A 24,098-nucleotide genomic window follows, 5' to 3' on the forward strand; every position below is an offset into this window, starting at 1 on the left:
GCGCTGCATGGCTGTCACAAAGCTCCGGCCGCTTTTCCTCTTTTGAAAAGCCGGCCGCTCATGACTTCATCTCGTATTCTCTTCTTTCCCCACCCACCAGTGCCTGTGATTGGTTGCAGTCAGGCATGCCCCCACGGTGAGTGACAGCTGTCTCACTGCAATCAATCACAGCTACCGGTGGGCAGGTCTATATCGTGCAGTAAAATAAATAAATAATAAAAAAAACCTGACATGCGGTCCCCCCCACCCCACCCCCCAATTTTGATACCAGCCAGGGTAAAGCCACACGGATGAAGGCTGGTATTCCCAGGATGGGGAGCTCCACATTATGGGGAGCCCCCCAGCCTAACAATATCAGCCAGCAGCCGCCCGGAATTGCTGCATCCATTAGATGAGACCGTCCCGGGACTCGACCCGGCTCATCCCGAATTGCCCTGTTGCGGTGGCAATCGGGGTAATAAGGAGGTAATGGCAGTCCATAGCTGTCACTAAGTCCTAGGTTAATCATGGCAGGCGTCTCCCCGAGATACCTTCCATGATTAACCTGTAAGTTAAAGAAAATAAACACACCCGAAAAAATTCTTTATTTGGAATAAGACAAAAAAAACCACCTTCTTTCACCAGTTTATTAATCCCCAAATACCCCTCCAGTTCTGACGTAATCCACACGAGGTCCCGCGACGCATCCAGCTCTGCTACGTGAAGCTGACAGGAGCGGCCACAGACCACGACCACTCTGTCAGCTCCACGCAGCAACTGAAGTGAGTCGCACGATCAGCGATGACGTCACTCAGGTTACCCGCGCCCACTGCTGGATCCTCAAACTGTGATAGCAAGTCGTCAGAGTGACTGAAGTGAGCTGCGCGATCAGCGATGACGTCACAGGTGAGTTGCGTCTCGGGTGGAGGACTTCAGCTGGCCGCGGGTCATCTGAGTGACTGCACCGCTGATCGCGCTGCTCACTTGTCACTAAGGGGATTAGCGGTCACCGATGAGTCCTTCACGGGTGACTGCTAATCAGGACGTGACACAGACAGAGCCACGGGATGACAGTGAAGTGGGGTGAAGTTCACCAGAGTTCATTCTCATCGCGCGATTCTGTGTCTGCTGTCAGCAGGCATGTAACAGAGCTGAACTGCCGGGGGAACGCATTGTCAAAAATGCATCCAAAACGCATGGAAAATGCATGTGCTTTTGGATGCATATATATATATTTTTTTTTTTTTTTTTTTTTTTTTACAAACGCAGTGTTTAAATTTGTCCAGTCTGCCAGGGGGTGCATTATTTTCCCCACTGCACAGAACGAAACGTGCGCACATACCCTGAATCTGTAAACTTGGAGCTGTATAAAGGGGCAAGATGATTGAAAAACTATTGTTTTAAAATGCTCGTTTCACAATTGCCTTGCTTTGTAAACAGGATGCCAATCAACCAATGATTGAGCAAAACACTCGTTCATCCGGTGAAATGTTTTGTTCAGCATAAGATAATTGTTCTTATTGGTTCATTGTCCTTTGTCAACGGAGCTCGCGCTGCTGAAAGCTGTGGTAGTTTGTGCACTAAGCAATCTAGTATAGATCGCTCACTCAGTGCGCATCGCTTACTTTCGTCTGCTTGCGTTAACAAGCATTCAAACAACCGTCAATCTATAAACGTTTACCGATCGGCGGTCATCTTGTGTCGCTGGTTGGTCTGTGTAAGCTGACCTTCAGTGAATTAGTAGTCCAAATTCAATCATTACCCTAATTATTTTCCCTTAAAGTAGTATTCTCATATGATATTTACAGGTCATTCATAGATCAGGATGACTGGTCAGTATCTGGAGTCTGTAGCATTGATGGCCCAAAGTGGAACGCACACTGAGCAATTTGTATTCATATGAGTTAAGTCTCCGCTATTTATCCTGCAGAATAGCATTGCATATGTGCCCCTTAAAGGTTAACTGTTGTATAACTTGGGGTAGATGTAGAATAGATCTTTATTCAGGGAAGCCGCTGATATTTGGAATTCTTTTCTCTATGTAATGTTATGTGTAAATGATCAGTGACTTGCACATCAGAGAATATACTAGCATTGTGCTTTCATGAGACTGACACAAGGCTCTGTTCATATGGACAATCGTCATTGCCTTGAGCAAAATGATCTCCACAATTAAGAAGTAATGAAGATTCTTTTTCTTTGAGATTTTAAGTTTGTTGCAATGGATTGAGATACTGTTCAGTGTTGGCCGTCGGTTTATAGACTTTTATTGGAGGTCACAGACATGTGACATGTTATGATGAGCTGAATATTGCTCCCATGTGAATAGGCAACAGATATTTTCTGCTGTCAAAACAATTCCTAGATTGCAAATATTGAACCTTGTATTTACCGTATGTGACGCCCTGACAAAATCAGGGTGTCGCAGAAGACTGCACCCCTCTACTGGTACAGGATTCTCTCCTCTTTGGTCCACCATCACAATCCCCATCCTGGTACACAACATTAGCCAGCAAAGCCTAGTCACCCCACCATCACAATAGGGACACACCAGTGGGCGGGGCCAAGCAGATGGTGACGCCCACCTAGGGGTTCTGAGTAGTGATGGGCAGTCCAGCTCTTTTTGGTGGTCCGGTTCCCATGGCTCCGCTCACCAAAAAGAGTCGGCTCATTCGGATCGTTCTCGGCTCCTTATTAAATGTGTTCACCCCAAGGTGAACACACATTTAGGATTATAGTGACACCGCTGAAACCACGCCCACTTACGGATAAACCCCGCCCACTTACAAGGGACCAATTAGATCGCAGAGTGGGCGGAGTTTAGACACTGGTGGGCGGGGTTTCAGCAGCGAAAAGAGCCGTTTAGGGATTTTAGTGGCTCACTTTGGTGATCCGGCTCCTGTCAGTCACTGCAGGGAGCCGGATCTTTGTGTCGGATCGTTCGCGACCGACACATCACTAGTTCTGAGGTGTGATGGGAGGAGCCAGAGTCAGAGTCCGAAAGTGACAGAAGTGAAGAGAGGAGTGTGATGTGACAGGGTTGGAGCTCCTGGACTACCAGATTAGTGACAAACTGACTAGGTGGCAGACTGCAGACAGGGCCACAGGTGACTGAGATCCGGTCGCGGGAGACCTTAAGTGGACCGGGGCAGGGTTGTAGCCTGCCGCTACCGACAGTGGGAATCCGGTCTGGAGCCGTGCACGACAGGGTACCTGGACCCTAGAGCAAGGACAGCTTCACGCACCTTACTAATTGACCAGCCGGGGACAAGATTTCAGGTCTTGTCCCACAGGAGGCCCAGAGAGCAAGACGGAAGCCCAACGAGGGGGATAGGGATCCGCAGTTGCCTACTAAGATCCCACAGGTCAGTTCTCGCGAGCCATAGCTCCCACGGACAAACACACCTCGAGTGGACTTCCCCATTCCAAGCTGAGTAGTTAACAAAAAGGACACAAACACGAAGTGCAGGAGGAAGGGACCCCTGTTTGCTGTACCAGGGTGTAGCACCCTAGCACACCCCTCCGGAGGCTAGTGTTTGCCGGCAGTTTGGTTTACCATCTGGACTCTGTGTCAAGTTATTTTACAACTGTGAGTACACCAACACCACCTGGTCCAACCCTGCAGATTGTGCTCCGCAGCACCATCCCACCTGTATTTGGGCCCCGGGACACCACCTTCCCTACCCGTGGAGGGAAGAAGACCAGCTTCCCCACTCAATCAGTCCCAGGCATCACTTCCAGCGGCAGCGGCGGTGTCGCCAACAATCACTGCGCAGCACAAGTGGCGTCACTGACAAACCTCCCCTGTAAATATAAATCCCCTTTTTTCTCTTGCGGGCGTCAAACGGGTGCTCAGGCCCGGGTCCAGCTTCCCCTCGAGCCACCGCAACGACCCCAGATCCGAGCATCTCGAGCAGCCCACCTGCCGTGATCTGTCCCCTGCCTGCAACACCTATGCACGCAAATCGGTGGTATTCTGCCGCAATGCCGGATCCGTCAGAACTGCGGTACAGTTCAATACAGTGGAATCGCAGCAAGGTAAGGCCGCATGTGAACTTATCTTGCCGCGATTCCATTTATTGAAGTGTACTGCATCTGGCATTGCGGTAGAATACTGCTGATGGGAACATCAGTGAAGTTCGTGTATAATTTAATATTTTTATGATTATATATATATATATATATATATATATATATATATATATATATATATATATATATATATATATATATATATATATATATATATATATATATATATATATATATATATATATATATATATATATATATATATATATATATATATATATATATATATATATATATATATATATATATATATACATATATATATATATATACATATATACACACATATATACATATATACACACATATATACATATATACACATATATATACATATATACACATATATATACATATATACACATATATACACACATATATATACATATATATACATATATATACATATATACACATATATACACATATATACACATATATACACATATATACACACATATGTACATATATACATTATATATATATATATATATGTGTATATATGTGTATTATTCCTCTTGCATAGCACTGCAATGACCTGAAGGAGCTACATTAGGACACTGATTTTCATTACCTGTTCGAGGTTCGCACTTTGCAGCTGCTATGAGATAATGCTCATAATGGAGTGCACCTGTGACTCCCCCAAGTCATTCGTCTCCACACGTTAATAGGATGGTCTGTTTGGTTGCAGCACTATATACTGGTTGGAGTTAGAGGGGGAAATAGGGTTCTGGTTTGAACACCTGTTTACGCATCAAAGAAGCCTTCTTAAGTAATAAGCCATGCATGACAAAAGGTAATTGGCTGAGGATAAGGGCTTTTATTGACGTCAAGTTGATCTTGCCCATACCTAAATCTTCTTTTTTTTTTTTTTTTTTTTTTGGCTTGCTAGAAGCTACGATATTTGGAGAAGTCCTTTATTACTCAGTCCTGACAACGTCTTCCTCGTGAACTCTGAATGTGAGTTTTTATATAGTGTCATGAATGGGGATTTCGATGTCTATGGCTTTTTCCGTCCACATCCAGCTGTTTTTAATATTTGCTTTAGTTTACAGAATAACATTTGATTTTCAGGCTATCCAGTCTTAGACATCCTTAGTCCATTCCTTTATATTGGACAACACAATCCCATCTGTTCTTTACAAATTATTCTACAGATGCCAAATCCATGATTCTTCCACCTCGAAAGGATGGAGAGTGCATGAATTGTAAATCCCAACTTCATAGTTCACCAGAAATAACACTTGTAATCCCTGCCAAGAGGACTGACTTCTTACAAGTGGAATGCTTCGCTAACGCTTTTATGTTCCCGATCTTTGCATAGTATTGGGTATTTTCTTGTTTTTGTTATAAACTGGCACAGGACTTTATAGAAGAGCTTCTAATATCAATCGCATGCCGTTGTGTGGTTCCCTGAACTGCAGATATGAGATAAAGGAGCGATAATGGGGCTTAGATAATTTTTTTTTTTTCCCTGATTTTACATTGTCTAATCTATGAAGAAGATTGTCAACTTCTCTTCCTTTTTAAGGAGCTGGATGTTATTTAAGTGTATAGGTGAAGCCATATATGCAACCATTAATGGGTATTCTCATCTTGGTGAATGCATATTCTAGAATGTCCCATCACTCCATGATTGCTGAGGGTTGACCTCTGGGACCCCACAATCCTGATATTATGTGGAGCCGAGCACAGGTACATTACAGCAGGTAATGAGACCCCCCAATGAGCATTGAAAGCCATGTACTTCAGCCTGGCTTAGGTGACATGCATTGGATGAGCTGCAGGTCCCTACACCACGAGCTGACCCAGAAGAGCTGCTGTGCAGGGCAAAACTGAAGAGGACACTGTGAGAAATCTTAGTTGTGGTGCTTCTATTCTCAGGATCATTGGGGGTGCCAGAGGTCCAATGTGTAGTTATCATTACGTGATGGCATATCCCAGTGATATGCCATCACTTACGGAGATGGGTATGCCACTGTATTGTACATGATGTAATAATTTGGTTATACCAATATACATCTGTTGATGTAGCACCAACCTATTCTGCCGTATTCTACAATTATTGCCATCACTTAAGCAATCGAATTCCCTCATCTTAAGGCCACTTTACACGCAACGACATCGCTAACGAGATGTCGTTGGGGTCACTGAATTCGTGACGCACATCCGACCTAGTTAGTGACGTCGCTGCCTGTGAAACGTACGAATGACCGCTAACTAAAAATACTCGCCATATTGTTGATCGTTGACACGTCGTTCTAATCTCAAATATCGTTTTTGCTGCAGGAAGCAGGTTGTTCGTCGTTCCTGCGGCAGCACACATTGCTCTGTGTGACACCGCAGGAACGAGGAACAACATCGTACCTGCAGCTGCTGGCAATGAGGAAGGAAGGAGGTGGGCGGGATGTTAAGGCCGCTCATCTCATATGTAGCAGTTGGTTAAGTGTGATCTTAGGACCAGAACTGTTACTTAATGCTCTTTGGTCCAAGTGTATGATCTATTAGATGGAGCCCACCTACTATTTGTTTGTGACAAGAGAGAACTGTAGGCCCCTCAGGCACTAAAGAATGGGTTTTACTTTTACCTTTGTATGGTAACACCCCTGCAAAGCATATTGCTGGCAGTATTATGCCATGGAGGTTCATTCTCAACAAGGAAGTGGATATGGTAGGTCAAACCTATTTGCCTCTTATGTTTACAGCCGTTGGCTGGTCTAAATCCAGAAGTCCACTTTGTGACTGCAGACTTATGAATCTTCACATTGCACACACTGTGCGCTATGAGAATTCGCCGGTGTCAAAGCCTTGAACGACGGTCATGTGGCTGTGCGTATATGATATGCATATTCAGAATCTCGGACTAGAAGGGGCACAGCCTTGCTCAATACACTTGCATTGAGCGAGGCTGTGCCACTCTTGTCGGGATATGGCCAGTTCCCGGCTTTGATACCGGTGAATTCTCACAGTGCACAGTGTCTGCAGTCACATAGTGACAGTGATTGTAGATTTGTGGATTTAGCCCAGACAACCCCTTTTAAAGATATGTTTTAATAGTCTATTCAAAGCTAGCCTTGTCCTCCTTTTTTTAATGAGTTAGGAGACCTCCATATAAAAGTGACTGATAGTAGTGTATTTTACGGCTTTAGCTGTTTAACTTTCTCACCTACATTCATTTTATTTTTTATTTTATTTTATTACAGTATTAGTATCCTGATTGGAGCTCCTAAGGCAAATACAACTCAACCGGAAGTATTTGAAGGAGGAGCTGTGTATTATTGCCCCTGGAACAGGAATGCTAATGACTGCACGCCAATCGAATTTGACAAAAAAGGTAACTTTAAAGCTACTTAACTGCTTCACAATGCAAAAATTTACAACACATTAACATATTGCAAACTTTTTTTTTTTTTTTACTTAATGATGGGAGTGAATTATATTTTTGTTTTCAGAACTATATTCACTATATGTAATAAAGTTAGTAAAATGTATACAGTGGTAAGCCAAGCACTGATGAAAGAGACCAAAAGATCAATTGTTTTGCTTTTATAAAGATTGATCTCATCCATTCCATTTTATAGGGGTGATCCACGACAAAGCCTAGTTGCCACATCAATGTAAAGCTGAGACAGAAGGCTTCTGCTAAATACCTTCTGTTCTCCATTCTGCCTGTGAGCGGCGCTATCGCTATCCACTCATCCCTCATCACATTACTCGGGCTGCCGTGACCTCTGAGATCCGGAGATGTCACGTCAACTTTCGGAATTGGAAGTTGACCCGGGATCATCGAGGCGGGACCCAGTCTCCATGAGTGACTGGGCTGTAGGCGGAGTTTCACCGCACTTCACAGCCCAACATCGCTCGTGCTTGTGGCGCTCTGTGGAGAAGGAGAGAGTGCACGAGATGATGGACTTGCAATGAGACTCAAACCACAGCCAGTCCCTCACTATTACTGGGTCCCACCTCAGTGATGCTAGGTCAACTTCTAATTCCGGAAGTTGATGTGACCTCAGCAGACATCAGAGGTCACTGCAGCCCAAGTCACGTGATGGGGGATGAGCGGACAGTGATAGCTCAGCTCACAGGCATAATTGACAACAGAAGGTATTTAGAGAGAGCCTTCTGCCACAGCTTTACATCGATGTGGCCACTATGCTTTGTACCCCTTTAATCATCCTCAGAATTGCTTTCAAATGCTCCTGATATTATAAGTTGGTTTCATCCTAGGAGAATCTCCAAGCCTTTTATCTAAAAATGTATTCACCACAGCAAAGCTGGTACAAGTCAGTCATTTTGAGTATGTAAATGTTGTAAATCGCCCTGTTGATTCCTTCTCACTTACCAGTTCTTTCTTGAGCAAACCTCCTTTGGAGAATTGCCTTTAGGCAGCCTTGCTCCTTGTCACCACATCAAGGCTGTTGAGCTCACCGCTCAGGTTGCTCTGTTTGAAGGTGGAGATGTAGAACAAGCTGTCAGAACTTTGGCATCAACTTCACATGACATAATTGTGATTGGCATTAAGTGCCTTGCTCTTAAGTCCTTTCTGTTCTGTACAGTTACTGGCAAATTAGAAATATATTCTATAAATTTAAAACTTTGAACTTTTTGTGGTGACGATTCAGGCCCAAAGCCGTATCGAGACAGCAATTCTCAAGTTACATCTCTATTTCCAGATAATTGCATGACAGCTGGAGAAATTAGTAGAACCTTAGATCTATTTTTGCTCAACAAGTATCCGAGAGTGTCCACCGCTGTCCTACAAGCCTTTACAGAACGGCCATATAGCAGAGTCTAGCAATGATCACTCAACACTTCAATCAGCCGATCATGTGTCGCGGGCGGGGAGGAGGGTGTCAGCACACCGCGCTCACCCCTTCTGCTCGGGTCCGGCAGTTGCTCCTGGTGGCTCGAGCTGCGGGCCGGATCCCGGGGTGTCTCGAGCGACACTCCTCGCCCGTGAGTGAAAGGGGGGGTGTTTGTTGGGATTATAGTTCGTGACGCCACCCACGGTTGTGGTGATGGCACCACCGCTGCTCAGTGTGGGGGTCCCGGGGATGGTGATTGGAGCAGCCAGGTGTTGTGTTGCCCCTCCGTGGGTAGGGGTTGGTGATCCCGGGGCCCGGTGAAGAGATGTGAAGTGTAGGGCCTGGAGGGCGCAGGGACGCGGGGGCAGCGCTGTGCCTTGCGGCACTGTGGTACTCACTCAGCCTGAGACACGGACACAGTTTGTACGGTAAACCAACGGCTGGTAGGACGGTCCCACAGACGGTTGCACCTGCACTCCCGGTAGGTGACGGTGACGTCTCTCTTCCTTGCACCTGTTTGACTGATGGTAGCGGTGGATTCCCTCCGGTTACCCGCTCCCCGACTGCAATCTGGGCCGGAGGAGCTCTACACTTTGCCCGCAGGCGCTGGCCCTGGGGAAACTGGTGCCTTGGCGGTGGCGGTGTCTCCCCGGTAATGGTCGGGCTGTTGCCGTCAATCGGGACTTTGTTGCTGGGGGATCTGCGTCCCCTTCACTGACGGATTCGGCAAATTGGGCGACTCCTAGCCTTGCCGGGGTCCGAGAGGCCCCTGTCCTGGTGCTGACTGTCCTTCGGAACACTGCTCCAGACCACCGGGCACACAGCCAATGGGGTCCTTCCAGGAACTTCCAAACGGTCCCCCTCCGGACAGTCACCGCCGTCGCTGACCTTGCTGTTCTAGCCCTACACACAGCTGGGCTCTCAGGCTCTGCGCACTCTCTGCGCTCTCTCCACTTCTTGCTTTCCTCCTTTTCCACTTTCCTTTCCTTCACTTTCACTTCTGGTTGTTTACTCTAGCCCCTGCCTGGGCTACTCCTCACTCCTTCCACTTCCTCCTCCCTGACAGTTCTGCTCTCTTGCCCTGCCCGGGCTAATCTGCCTGGTAACTTCCTGCCTCCAGAGTTGTGAGCTCCTTGGTGGGCGGAGCCAACCGCCTGGCCCACCCCCTGGTGTGCATCAACAGACTCTTGGAGGGAGGCAACAAGGGTTTCTGGTTAGCAGGTGTGCCTACCTGGAGTGTGGGGTGTGGTGGTGTTGTGACCTGTGTCCCCTGGCTTGCCCAGGGCGACACACATGCTCTTGTCAGGATGGAATAATGCCTGTGATTGTTTGTCCTGGTCTTTCGTTAATCTATTTTTTTTTTCCCCCTTTAATCAATCTACCGACACTGCCAAAAGCGACTTTTTTTTAAAAAAAACAAAAAAACTTTGATTCTAACTTTAGTTAGGACAACCTTTTTAGGTAGTTAAGGGCACACAGTGTAAATTTTGTTAGTAAAGAACCATATTGTGGGTTTAAAACCGAATACTCCAGCAATTAGTTGTTTCTGGAGGAATCTTCAGTCCACAGGTCGATTCGCATTTCTACATAGACTGCCATTTGACTGGTCAGACCTAGTCTGCAAGAGTGCAAGCCAGCTCTCCAATTTATTTTTTGTAATAATACATACTGATATAGTGGGTATTGGATTTGGCTATGAAACGATCATTGCTAAAATGTATTTTTATTTCTGTGATTCATAGCAAACGAATTAACCACATCTTATGACATCTATGAGTTCCTAAAAAGTTAAAACCTTTTTTTTTCACTACCTTGTGTAAAAGTTCCCGAAATGCTACTTGTTTCTTGTCTGTAAAGGTCAGAGTGATGATGATATACAGTATATATGTTCACTGGACTTTTTTTAGACAAACAGAAAAGTTTAGGCTGGATATAATCCCAAACTTTATAAAACAAGTCGTTCTAAGGAACAACTTTCTGACGATTGCATGAACTTTACGTTCCCTCTTAAAGTAAATGTTTATCTCTAATGTCTAGTAGCTCCCTACACTTTTGTTAAGGATCTCAGTTGCTTAGATGTATGATAGTCTTAAGAGCATCTGGGTTTTATTCTACTGTTCTTACTTTCTAGGAAAATGTATAGTGCAAGTTAGTATGTAACCATACGTTTTACTTTCTAGATATTCAATATATTCAATGTAACTGAAAGGGGATGGCTCATCTTCTTAGAGGGGTGGTCCAAAGGCTGAAGAAATTTTCATCTAAATCCCTGTCTAGTTATTGCCGTAATCTAAACTATTTTTTAATATGGCTATATTAAAAATTCCCTGTCCTTCCCTCCCTGCACTAACTACTTTTTTGATGATTTTTTTTCTACTTCCTGTCTGATGGTGCTTTGTTTGAGAATCCCAGTGCATGTTGGGATACTCAAACAAAGTGTCATCAGGGGCAGAGGCTGCAGTCACTGCCACAGCCTCTGCTTCCTCCCTGAAATGAAGTGTCATCAGTGACTCTCCTTTCAGGGGCTGGTCTCGTCTTTGATGTGTCTCTGCATGCTCTCATTGTTTGACTTGCACAGTGACAGTGCACTCTGCCGCCTGTACTCCTCAGAGCCAGAAACAGAGTGCACTGTTAGTGCGCAGTGTCAGACTACCCAGCAGCATTGAAAGACCAGTGCTGCCCCCTAACGTGACATCACAATGCAGCTAGTCCAATCTCCTGGTCATCATGAGCACACTACCCCCGGTAAGAAGGAAGCTAGAAAAGACTGATTTTAAGCTATTTTATTGTACTTTCACACTTGCGTTGTTTGTCAGCCGTCGCAATCTGCCGCTTTGGCAAACAGCGCAATCTGTTAACGGATGTGCTCTGTTTCCCATAGTTTTTATTGACGAATTGTGACGGATGGCCTTGCGTTGTATCCGCTGGGCGACGCTGCGTTGCATCCGCCAGGTGGAAAGAACGCAGCATGTAGCATTTTTCTGCGCTTCCCAGAGCGTCAAAAAAAACGCAATGTGCAGGATTCAATCGGCGTTCGTCGTTTTTATAATGGAAGCCTATGGTGGCGGAATCCGTCATTTGACGGATTCCTGTGACCGATCAGTCTTTACACAACTGAGCATGCTCAGTTGAGTACATCGCTGAAAAAAAAGCTTGCTTGGATTGCGTTGATTTGCAGGATCCGTCGCATCAGTTTTGCCACTATATGCAACGCATCCGTTACATCCGTCACACATCGCAATGCGACGGATGCCGCACAGCGCAAGTGTGAAACTAGCCTTGACAAGAAAAATTTAATGTATCAGAATTTATTAATAGTATTAGTACCTGGCAACTACAATACATAGAAGGGGATAGTTTACGGGGGGGGGGTCGTGACGTTATGGGTTATAACTTGGTCTTTTCTTTTGCCTATCACAAGTTTAAGGAATGTCAGCTGCTCTGTGTGCATTGCTCCCAGTCTCCCACTTACTTTTTACAATACTTGATTCTCACTAGTGTGCAAACCTTCACTGTCTGCACGGAAGTAATATTGCACCTGTTAAGTATTCATTTAGCTTTTAGAAATGTTCAGGGCTAATTCTCACATGATTGCCAATTGGGTAAAGAAGAATGCAATGCCAAGTTTGGACATTCGCACCGTTCTAGCTGTTATCAGGAAATGACTATAGTGGATTCCAGTCCAAAAACTAATGGTAGGTCAACTTGAATGGAAAATTAGAAATTTGTTATCTCTGATGGGGACTGGCACACACGTTCTCCTATAGGGACGTGGAAAAACATGGTAAGATCCATCACCTGTTGGCACCTCTCCGCCATAGCATTGTGTAAATATATATGATATTCAGCTCATCCTTTTAGTGTCTTCCCTGGAGCACGGATAGGCACTGCCACGACCCAAAATAATCCCAAAAAGCAAAAAGAATCCAGCTCTTCAGGTGAAAAAGACTCCTCCAGGTTTATTCAACACGCAGGCAAAACAGCATGACCTGCGCTACGCGTTTCAGGTGAAAAGAATCACCCTTAATCAAATTGTGTAAAATATACTCCATCTTTACTCTTGGGGTTTTTCAAAAGAAAAGTTGACTAAAGCTGACCATGAATATGAGATGGCTGATGTTTGGCCGACCTCTCGCTCCCAATTCCCCATACGTCGTAGTATTCACATTTGTGATGGCCAGAGGGTATAAAGCTGCTGCCACATTCCTCACTCCTTATTTTCCATGAAAACCCAATGATCGGTTGTATTAATTCATCTGATCTTCATCCCCCCGACATAATCTGTCAGGTGAGCACAATCATGACTTTTTATCTGTTTTAATTATGTTATATATCTATTCGATTACTACCAGAATAGTAATAGGGGTAAAATTAAAAGAATTAACTGAGATTCTAAAGACAACTGTGTATTTTCTATAAACCTTTTTCCTGGCCTGTGCTGGGTATTGTAGTTCAGCTATACTTGTGTGAAATACGCATATTCTGTAATTCCAGATACAACCATGTGTAATTTTTTTTTTTTCTCCTTAAAGGGAACTTGTCACTAGGTTTGTGGCTAGTAAACCACTGAGAGTTTAGTGGCTGAGGTTTAGGTTTTCAAACAAATTTAACCCTTTTAATAGCAAAACTTATGATTATGATATTATGACACTACTGGGATGCAAGACTGCACGGATGAGTGAAGTGGAAAAAGTGTTTTTGTTTTTTTCCCTTTTTTCACTGAGAGCTGTCATGTGATTTGGCATGCTGTATGTAATGTTAGTGGTTTAGTGGACCTCAGACCTTTTATAGATTAGGTTCCCTTAAACAACTGCCTTAAAGGGAACCTGTCACCAGTTTTATGGCCTATAAGCTGCGGCCACCACCAGTGGGCTCTTATATACGGCATTCTAACATGCTGCATATAAGGCTATGTGCGCACGTGTGGGCTTTGCACCGCACCGAAAATGTGCGCTTCAGAGCGCAGCTGAAAAGCTGCGTTCTGAAGTGCATGGTGCCGGCAGATTTGTGCGCTCTGCATGCTGCCTCTCCCTATAGACAGCATGCAGAACGCACGAAAGAAGTGACATGTCACTTCTTAGAACGCAGGGATTCGGCAAGCAGCCGAATCGCTGCGTTCTAACATGCCACGTGCGCACGGCTCCTGCACAATCTCCATAGATTGTGCAGGGGACGCAGGACGCATGCAGTTACGCTGCGGTGCAGAAAGCAGCGTAACTGCATGTAATACGCACACGGGCGCACATACCCTAAGAGTGCAGGCCGCTGTGTAGAATGTAAAAAAAACACTTTATAATACTCACCTAAACCGGTCGCTGCGGTGCTGGTTGGCCCAGTGGGTGTCGCTGTTCTCCGGGACCGGCGCCTCCTCTCTCTGCCATCTTGCTCCTCCGTCTTCTGAAGCCTGTGTGCATGACTGGTCCACATCATCCACACTTGCCAGCACTGAGGTCCTCCCATCTTTGTCTGTCTGTCCCCTCCCACCTGGTTGTCGTCTAGTGGACTGGACTGGCTCCACCCCTGGGCGGCCATCCATTGGATCCCGGACTAGTCAGTCACCCATGATTTGTGAGAGAGAAACGGTCGATGTTTGTTTTTGATGTTACTGGCACTGGTCTTCCAGGTCCCTGGGTGTAGGCCTGCATCTTTGACAGGATGCAGTACCTAGTAGTGCCCTGATGGGTTCAGGGGCACTACATCATTGTCTTTGTTCGAAAGTGAACCTTTGGCTAAGTCTGAGAACCAGAGCACTCTGAAAGAGGTTTCCTCCAGAATATCTCTGTATTTGGCCCCATCAATCTTTTCTTCCATTGCAATCAGTCGTCCTGTCCCTGCAGCTGAAAAACACCCCCATATGATGATGCTGCCACTACCATGTTTCACTGTTGGGATTGTATTGGGCAGGTGATGAGCAGTGCCTGGTTGTGTCCACACATACTGCTTAGAATTTTCACCAAAAAGTTTTATCTTAGTCTTATCAGACCAGAGAATCTTATTTCTCATAGTCTGGGAGCCCTTCATGTGTTTTTTTGCAAACTCTGTGGGCTTTCATATGTTTTTGCACTGAGGGGAGGCTTCCGTTGGGCCACTCTGCCATAAAGGCTTGACTCGTGGAGGGCTGCAGTGATAGTTGACTTTGTGGCACTTTCTCCCATCTCCCTACTGCATCTCTGGATCTCAGCCACAGTGATCTTGGGGTTCTTCTTTACCTCTTATCAAGGCCCTTCTGCCACAATTGCTCAATTTGGCTGGACGGCCAGGTCTAGGAAGAGTTCTGGTGGTCACAAACTTCTTCCTTTTACGGATTACGGAGGCCACTGTGCTCTTAAGAACCTTGAGTACTACAAAAATTATTTGATACCCTTAGCCAGATTTGTGCCTTGCTATCATTCTGTCTCTGAGCTCCTTGGACAATTCCTTTTGACCTCATGATTCTCGTTTGGTCTGACATGCACTGTGAGCTGTGATGTCTTATATAGACAGGTGTGCGCCTTTCCAAATCTAGTCGTATCAGTTATCAGTTTCATTAAACACAGCTGGACTCCAATGAAGGAGTAGAACCATGTCAAGGAGGATCACAAGGAAATGGACAGCATGTGACTTAAATATGAGTGTCTGAGCAAAGGGTCTAAATACTTAAGACCATGTGATATTTCAGTTTTTCTTTTAATACATTTTCAAAAAATTCTACATTTGTTGTTGGGTTTTTTTTCTGTCAAGATGGGGTGCAGAGTGTACATTAATGAGAAAAAAAATGAACCTTTTTTGAATTCACCAAATGGCTGCAATGAAACAAAGTGAAAAATGTAAAGGGGTCTGAATACTTTCCATACCCACTGTATATATTCTCCTTGCATGCCTTGCTATGTTCTTTGCACTCCTATTCTTCTATAGTCTCAAACTATTTGTGTATTTATAGGCGACCGCAAGTATACCTTCTACTCTGCTGATGGGACGTCATCTCGCCAAGAACAGGTGGACTTTAAATCTGGACAATGGTTTGGAGCAACTGTCCGCTCACATGACAAGTTTATACTGGTACATATCACTTACTGCCTTTATCACTTTCATAGATGTGACTGCACAAGGAGGGAAATCTGAGACCTCCCTCCCCCTAAAAAAAAGTCTCCTAATTTGATAATTTTTTTCCCGTTTTATATAAATCTTTATTAACACAAAGTGAGGACTGAAAATCTTATGCTGTGCAATTGGGTACAAAGATTTACAAATCTAGCAGAGGCAAATCTGTCAATAGAAACGTAGACTTTGCAGGACACGTAGCCTCTGCAGGACGCGGTTTATTCCATGTGAATGTAATCAAATCTTTGGTTTCTCCTTTTATTCTAGGCCTGTGCTCCTAGATACAGCTGGAGAACCATAAAACAGAATGCATCTAGTGACATGGTGGGAACTTGCTACTTGTCGTTTGACAATTTCACAAGCATTTTGGAATATTCCCCCTGTCGCACAGGTAGGTGACAGTATACCAGCTGGTTGGTTGTCCGGCCATTTCTAGAGGTGGTTGTTTTTTTTTTTTTTCTCAATGATCCTTTTTTTTAATTATTTTGGTTTGATTCTTATTCTTAGATTATGAATCTGAAAAAGGGCAGGGATACTGCCAGGGCGGCTTTGCCGCTGAGTTTACAAAAGTAAGTGAATCCCTCATTTAAAACTTAAAAGGAACCGATCACCACTTTTTTGGCCTATAAGCTGCGGCCACCACCACCGGGCTCTTATATACAGCATTCTAACATACTGTATATAAGATCCCAGGCCGGGGGTATAACATAAACACTTTTAATACTTGCCTAACGGTCGTGCGGTGGGCCTTATGGGCGTCTCTGTTGTCCGGTCCCGGCGCCGCTTCTTTTGGCCATCTTAGTGCTCCTTCTCTAGCCGCGGTGCATGACAGGTCTGACGTCATACACACTCGCCGTCATTCAGGTCCTGAGCAGGGCAGATCAAAGTATTGTAGTGCGCCTGCACAGGACCGGTGAGTGTGTATGACGTAAACGCGTCATGCACACAGGCTTCAGAAAGAGGACAAAGATGGCCGAAAGGGGAGGCGCCCGCACCGGACAGCGGAGACGCCCATAAGCCCACCGCGCGAACGTTAGGTAAGTATTATAAAGTGTTTTTTATGTTATACCCTCGGCCTGGGCTCTTATATACAGCATTCTAACATGCTGTATATAAGAGCCCGGTGGTGGTGGCCGCAGCTTATAGGCCAAAAAAGTGGTGACAGGTTCCCTTTAATAAAAGCATTGAATGACAAATGATACAAAATTTATAGAAGCATCGATATGAACTTTCTAGAATTGTTAATTTTTTATTTTATTTATTTATTTTTCCATGAATAATAAACTAGAGTGGAAAAATCCTCCTGGGTGGACCTGGAAGCTATTTCTGGCAAGGTAACCTTCTAAAGTCACGTTATAGTATCAGGCCTTATTTATACGAACTGTGACACTGATTGAGGCAAACTCTCTTAAAGGGAATTTACCACTCATTTTATTTTTTACATAAAATGTATTTCTAACTTTTATGGGGGGTATCTTTAAATGACATGAAAATAAATGATCTCTGCATTGCCATTGTTTGCCAAAAAGGGATCTGTTATGGAAATGGTGTCCAGATGACGAATACACGTTTGCTGTTAAAATCTGATCTTTTTAATATCCCTGCACATAGTGCATTTTACCTGGCACCCCATGTATGTAGCCTATGGCATCCGCCCACGTTTTTACCTGCATTTTTCCTGTATGTAATGCAAGTCTATGGCAAGTATGTGCACATAAAACTCAATGTACCCCAAAGGGAAATTGGCATGTTACTGGTCTGTGCTAAATTTTTACTCCTTGTAAAGTGACCTGTTTCAGTAGGTATGAGATTTCCATACGTCCCATTCCCTTTACTGGAACTGGAAGACAGAGTTTTTGACACGGCAAAAATACATCACCTCAAAATCTGAAAGTTTCATCATGGGCACACTGGCGGGTGTCGGTGCCTTGCCTCAATGTCTGAAAGACTTCACTAGATATTGTAGAAAATGGAAATTGCATCCAAAAAACACAAGTGTTCATTGATTTATTTTTTTTTGTCTGTTTTTAAAAACTAAAAAAAAAATTATTTTTTTTTTTTTTTCTTTTATCAATAAATTTTAAAGGGCTTGTCTAAGTTTTTAACATTAGATAGTTCATCAGGGTTAATCAGCTGTTCCTGGAGCAGCTGGTGGCCAGAACTACTCAGTTTCGGAGCTGCATTGCTCTGGCTACTTGTATTGTGGCCATGGCTGGATTCTGCACATTCGTTCACTATTTGAATCAATAGGTAGTGAATGTACGGTACCCAGCTGCTGCCATTATTCTGTTGACTGAGCTGTTCTATGCAGATTCAGCCATCGGAAACAGCTGATTGGCAGATGTGCTGGATGTTGCACTTCCAGTAATCATACAGTGATGATCTATCCTGGTTAAAGCATAGAACAGGAAAGTTGTTGGACCCGTTGAAGCGCAGGTAGCGCAAAACAGCTGTCGTAACCTGGAGTGCCTGCACCTGGCTCGTCTCCCGTATGTTTAGTGCACAGTTCTCAATAAAGTGGCGTTTTATGCAAGGCGATGGTCAGTGCCGCTTTCTTCCTATACTTCTGGACCTACCATGGTTAAATCTTGGCCATCGAGGTTAAAGTCCAGACAACCACTTTTCAATTGCTTAAAAAGCACAATAAGGCTATGGCTAAGTTTACTCTTCTGTTGTTTTGCATCAGTCACATGCGTTGCGTGACGATTTCAAAGCTACGCCTGGACATGCTGGGCATGATCGGTAGAACGGGATGGAATCCTGCACTGGAATCCGTCGCCTGACTCATGACAACGGAATCCTACACCATAGACATACATTATGCCTCCTGACCGAATCCTGACGTGTGCGTTTTTTTGCCGCTAGACAAAACGTTGCATTCTGCGTCCCTTCCACCCGACGGTCAGTCACTAAACGACTGATGCGGCAGGTGCAACGCAAGGTCATCAGTCACAATCCGCCGCTCATACAAGTCAATGGGAAACAACAGAATCCGCCAAATGGATTGCATTGTTTCTTTCAGCGGCGGATTGTGACTGATGCAAAATAACAGAAATGTGAACATAGCCTATGTTCACGTCCAGAATTTTACTTTTTTTTTTTTTTTTTTTTTTGCTGCATTTTCTATATAAATGAAAACCTTTTTTTACAGTAGCAGAAAAGGTGTGAGTTCAGAAAATTTTCCTGATTGAATTTGAGAACTGCAGCATTAAATCTACAGCATGACCATTCTTACAGTGGTTTTTTTCACCCAGAAAAAAATCTGTCACTTTTTTGCAATTTTTTTTTTTTTTTTTTTCTTCAAACTAAACACCTAGTAGACAAAACTTTAATCTGCACTCAAAGAATGCGGCAAAAACGCCCAAAAATGGGTATTTTAAGCGCAGTGTTTTTACTGCCAGAAGAGCAGGGTTTGGCGGCAGAAACCTATCATAGCTAAAAACATTGCATGTGAACGTAGACTAATCGCATACTAAACACAAATTCCAGAAAGCCAATCTTGGCCGTGTCCATCTGATCTTTTTGTGGTTAATGATCGGTAGACGATGGTCAATCTGCACTTGCACTAATGTGAATAATGTCGCCGTGTAGGTCAGGTGTTTGCTGCTTCTCCGGCTGACATCGAGAAGGACTTCTACAGTGAATACTTTATCCTGGAAATCCGAGGACAATTGCAGACGCGCCAGGTTTATCAAACCTATGATGACAGTTACATGGGTAAGAGTCTTACCATATTTATCATGGAACAAGCAGTTTCCAATTGACTGCCCTTTTTTTTTTTTTTATTTATTTATTTTTTTTTTAATCTATCATACATATATACATATGTCGCGGGCGGGGAGGACGCCGTCGCTGCTGCGCTCTCGCTAACGCTCGGGTCCGGTGCTGCTGCTGCTCGGTGGCTCGAGCGGTGGGCCGGATCCGGGGACTCGAGCTGCGCTCCTCGCCCGTGAGTGAAAGGGGTGGTTGGTTTGGGGAATTTAGTCCGTGACGCCACCCACGGGTCGTGGTGAAGATGGGCACCACCGCTGCTGGTGACGGGGATCCCGGGAGCGATGGTAGGGAGCAGCTGGGATGTTTTCCCCCCCTCCGTGGGTAGGGGTCGGTGGTCCCGGGGCCCGATGATGTGACGGGGAGGCAGGGTTGGTGAGGTGCAGGGTTGCAGGGACAGAACGGCGCGGTGCCGGATGGCACGGGTGTACTCACTCAGTAAGAAATATACAAAGTCCTCGGTAAACCAAACAGCTGGATGGACGGGTCCCGCAGCCGGCTGCTGTGTCTCTCCCCGGACAGGTGATGGCGGCTGTCTTTCCCTGCACCTTGATGTTCTCGTTTGACTACTATGGATCCCCAACGGTAGTCCGCTTCCCGGTGTATGGGTACTGGAGGAGCCCGTTTGCCCGCAGGCGCTGGCCCTTGGGTCTCTAGCCTTAGGCGGTAGCTGTATACCCTCACTGTGTGGGCGATTGCCTTCAATTGGGACTTTTGCTGTTAGGAAACCCCTGGGGTTCCGGTCACATTCGGATTTGACTATTGTCGGCGGCTCCAAGCCTGGTCGGGGTCCGATGGTCCTGCCCTGCCTGTGTGTGCTGGCTTCACTTCGCTCCCCGGTCGGTACCGGCGGGCCAACGCCCGACCCCGGTCCTACGGTTCCGTGTTGCTTCACCACTCCTGCAGACGGCCACCACCGTCTGCCAACCTTGCTGTCGGGTGTCTGGGTTTGTGGCCCAGGCACTAAGTGCTTGCTCCTCTCACTTCAAACGCCAACACTGTTCTGTCACTTTTCCCGCTCCAGGCCTGTGAACTCCTCGGTGGGTGGGGCCAACCGCTTGGCTCCTCCTCACCTGGTGTGGACATCAGACACTGGAGGGAGGCAACAAGGGTTTTGTGTTTGGCTGGTGTCCCTGTCTAATGGGGGGTGGGGTGTTTGTGTGTTATCTGTGACGACCTGGCTAGTCCAGGGCGCCACACATACATACATACGTATATACCTGTATCAGCAATATTATTTAATTTGCATCTTATGACCATGAGATTTAATTTACTGCAGTGCTCTGGGGCAAACAAATATTAATGTATTGACCTGCGGTGTTATGCTCTGTACGTTGCTTACATCCGGCCACTGCCAGTGTAGATGGTGGCTAATTGGTGGGTGTGCCTGGGTAGGACCAATCCACAGCTGAGTGTCAACTAGTCTGGGACAAGTCATTTTTTTTAAAGGAATCTGTTGTGAAAAAAAAAAGCTGCTATTCTGCAGATATGGAGTTAGCTTTCTGAACTTGCCCAGCGCTGGCAAGAAGAGCCCTGCTACCGGAAGGGTAGTCATAGGGACGCAGCTAGCTGTCAGTCAGTGCTAGGGCACGGTTAAAGCTGCCGCTCACTATACACTAAAAACAAAAAACAAAAAAGTGAGCCGGAGTATGAGATGGTATACATGGAACTTGTGAGACCATGTTCACACTGGCCATGAGACAAAGAGAAACCAAGGAAAAAATTGTGAAAACATACCCTGCTGTAACTAAATAAAAGCATGGTGCATATAAACATAGGGTACTTAGTAAACACTGTTTTTGATCAAAAAAAGCATAAAGCTATCCCACCAAATGTCAAGGTGTACCCAGTTGGGATAGTACCTACACTCTCTAATATTAAAACCTTACCATGGGTCTAAGATAGGCCTCAATGTGGCTAAGGGCTGAGAGCGACCGGGTCCCAACAGGACACACACAGTCAGGGGGATTCACAGAATGAAATATCCAGTGGTGACTTAGGCTATGTGCGCACGTTGCGTATTTGCGTTCAATTACGCTGCGATCTGCACCGCAGCGTAACTGCATGCATCCTGCGTCCCAAGCAAAATCTATGAAGATTATGCAGGAGACGTGCGCACATGGCGTATTAGAGCGCAGCGCTTCGGCTGCTGCCCGCGTTCTAAGAAGTGACATGTCACTTCTTTCCTGTGCGCTTCATGCAGCTCCCGCTCTGCCTATGGGAGGGGCTGCACTCAGAGCGCATGGAATCGACTTTTTTTTTTCATTAAGGACTCTTTCTGCAGCGATTTGAAGCGCACGTGTGCTGTTCAAATCGCTGCAGAAATTTCTGCAGGTCAGAACGCTACGTGCGCACATAGCCTTAAACTGCGCAAGCACCACCCCTGACTGACAGACAAACGCTGCCAGGAGGATAAAGTTCCCTTCCTACTGGCAGTGGGACTTTCAGTGCGGCACTGGCCAGAATAAGAACGCTATTACCCTGCAGGTTAACCCTATATCTGTAGGTAAATAGTATTTTTATTTTTTTTAATTTTTATATTTTACATGGTCGGTTCCCTTTTAATGATGACTTGGCCATGGAATAGAACCTTTTTATGATGCGCTACAAAGATTTTAGTGCTTGAATCCTATAATAAATATGCATACAGGTGATTCACCAACATTTTACTGGGTACCCTAGTTAAATTTTCCTTTTAAAAGAAACCAAAACTACATTTGTCTAGAAGTTTCTATTTCCATTGTGTTTTATGTAATATTTCTAAACTGCCCATATACTACTGTGCCGCCCCCATGCCAGCTGCCGGGCTGCTCGGATCCGGATCCGCAGTGTGGCTCGAGGGATCCTACGGACCCGGGGGTCGCGCGGACACTTCAAATAAAAGGGGATGTATATGTACGGGGATTGCCGTGAACACTTGGTGACGCCACCCACGGTGTGTGGTGAGATGTAGCACCACCACTGCTGTTGGGGAGCACCCGGGGCCAATGGGATAGCAGCTGGATATTAACCCCTCCGTGGGTAGGGATGTATGCCCCGGGGCCCAGTGTCTCTGTGCTGAGGATGGTGGTTGCAGGGGCCGGCGTGCCCGGTCAAACTGGGGGATGCTGGTGTACTCACAGTCAAATGAATCAGTGCCTTTCCTACCCTGGGGGGGTGACTAGGGTTTTGTCGGCTCGGTGTAACCCTGTGAGGGAAGGTGTTATGTGGGGGCCTATCTTGTGTGTGACCACCTGACGCCGTGACGCCGCCACACTACAACAGACTCCAGGTAGTGCCATAGCTAAGTGTAATGCCAGCTAGGGCCCTAAGTTTGGCCGGCACTGTTGGAGCACAGATATAGACTAAACCAGTCATGTTAAAGTACGTAGATTATTCCAGCATTGTGAATTTGGGGGTTTGTAGATGCATTTATAGCTTTAAGCGCTACAGTCAAATTCTAGGTGGCTAAAGCTGGTGATAGACCTAGCTCAGATCCCAAGGAAGTCAGTAGTAGAGAGAGCTACGTCTGTCTGACCATGGGTGTAAAGACTGAAAGGCTCGGAGTTTATCCAATATGATCCAATTTCCTACACGAACTATAGAATACCTATGGCCCGCTTTCCCTGGATATATATATATATATATATATTATATATAATAAATAAAATTAAATAATATTATACACTGCATAGCAACACAATATGTCCTTTTACAGCCTTCAGTCTTTCTCACTATTGTGAAGGACCTGATCAATTACACTGTTAGAATGGCTCTGTCCCTTGTGATCTGGCAGCTCTCTCCCAGGGTGGTGTCATAGCGAACAATCGGCACTTGATGTGCCCTGTGCCTGAATGACTACAGAACAAGCCGACTATTAAGAGCGAAAGGCTGGAAAGCAAATCCCTCTATTCGCTGGTGCGTGGCCAACAATAGTGGCACACAACAGGATTTCTGTCTGGAACACTTGATGATCTATGGCAAGTGTTGCAAAGAAATGTGCAGATAATGGAGAAGTGTGTCTGCAGTGTTTGATGGCAGGAAGGTCCATTCAGTGAATGGGTTATCTCTTGACTGGGCTATACAAATGATCTTCACACGCTAACTTTGGAATAAAAGTGAGACATGAGCTAATTAACTTTTAACTATGTTTGTTTTTGTTCTTTTGAATGATTTATATATATATGTAATATATATTTTACAAAGAACAGTTTTTGGCCCTGACCACATTTAGGCCTCATGCACACAATACAGCCACACAGAATACTGCTGTACTGTGCGAAGTCTGTGCCGTGCACAGTCTACTATGGAATCATTGATTCTAGGGAGAGGGTTTAGAAAATATGGCACCCTACGGAGTATGGCAACTCAAGTTCCATGTGAAACCGGATG

The 24,098-nt window shown here is 45.2% G+C and overlaps 1 protein-coding gene across 1 annotated transcript in view; it reads left to right on the plus strand.

Annotated features, from left to right (window-relative positions):
• Positions 1–24,098, plus strand: part of ITGA5 (integrin subunit alpha 5) — a 162,046-nt gene that overhangs the window by 80,819 nt on the left and 57,129 nt on the right. Inside the window, exons 2-7 of the mRNA XM_075337176.1 lie at positions 7,275–7,405; positions 15,796–15,914; positions 16,224–16,347; positions 16,464–16,525; positions 17,245–17,290; positions 19,548–19,673. Of these exons, the coding sequence (XP_075193291.1) occupies positions 7,275–7,405; positions 15,796–15,914; positions 16,224–16,347; positions 16,464–16,525; positions 17,245–17,290; positions 19,548–19,673 (608 nt within the window). The remainder of the gene's footprint in view (positions 1–7,274; positions 7,406–15,795; positions 15,915–16,223; positions 16,348–16,463; positions 16,526–17,244; positions 17,291–19,547; positions 19,674–24,098) is intronic.

This window comes from Anomaloglossus baeobatrachus, chromosome 2 (assembly GCF_048569485.1).
Source record: "Anomaloglossus baeobatrachus isolate aAnoBae1 chromosome 2, aAnoBae1.hap1, whole genome shotgun sequence".
Lineage (NCBI taxonomy): Eukaryota > Metazoa > Chordata > Amphibia > Anura > Aromobatidae > Anomaloglossus > Anomaloglossus baeobatrachus.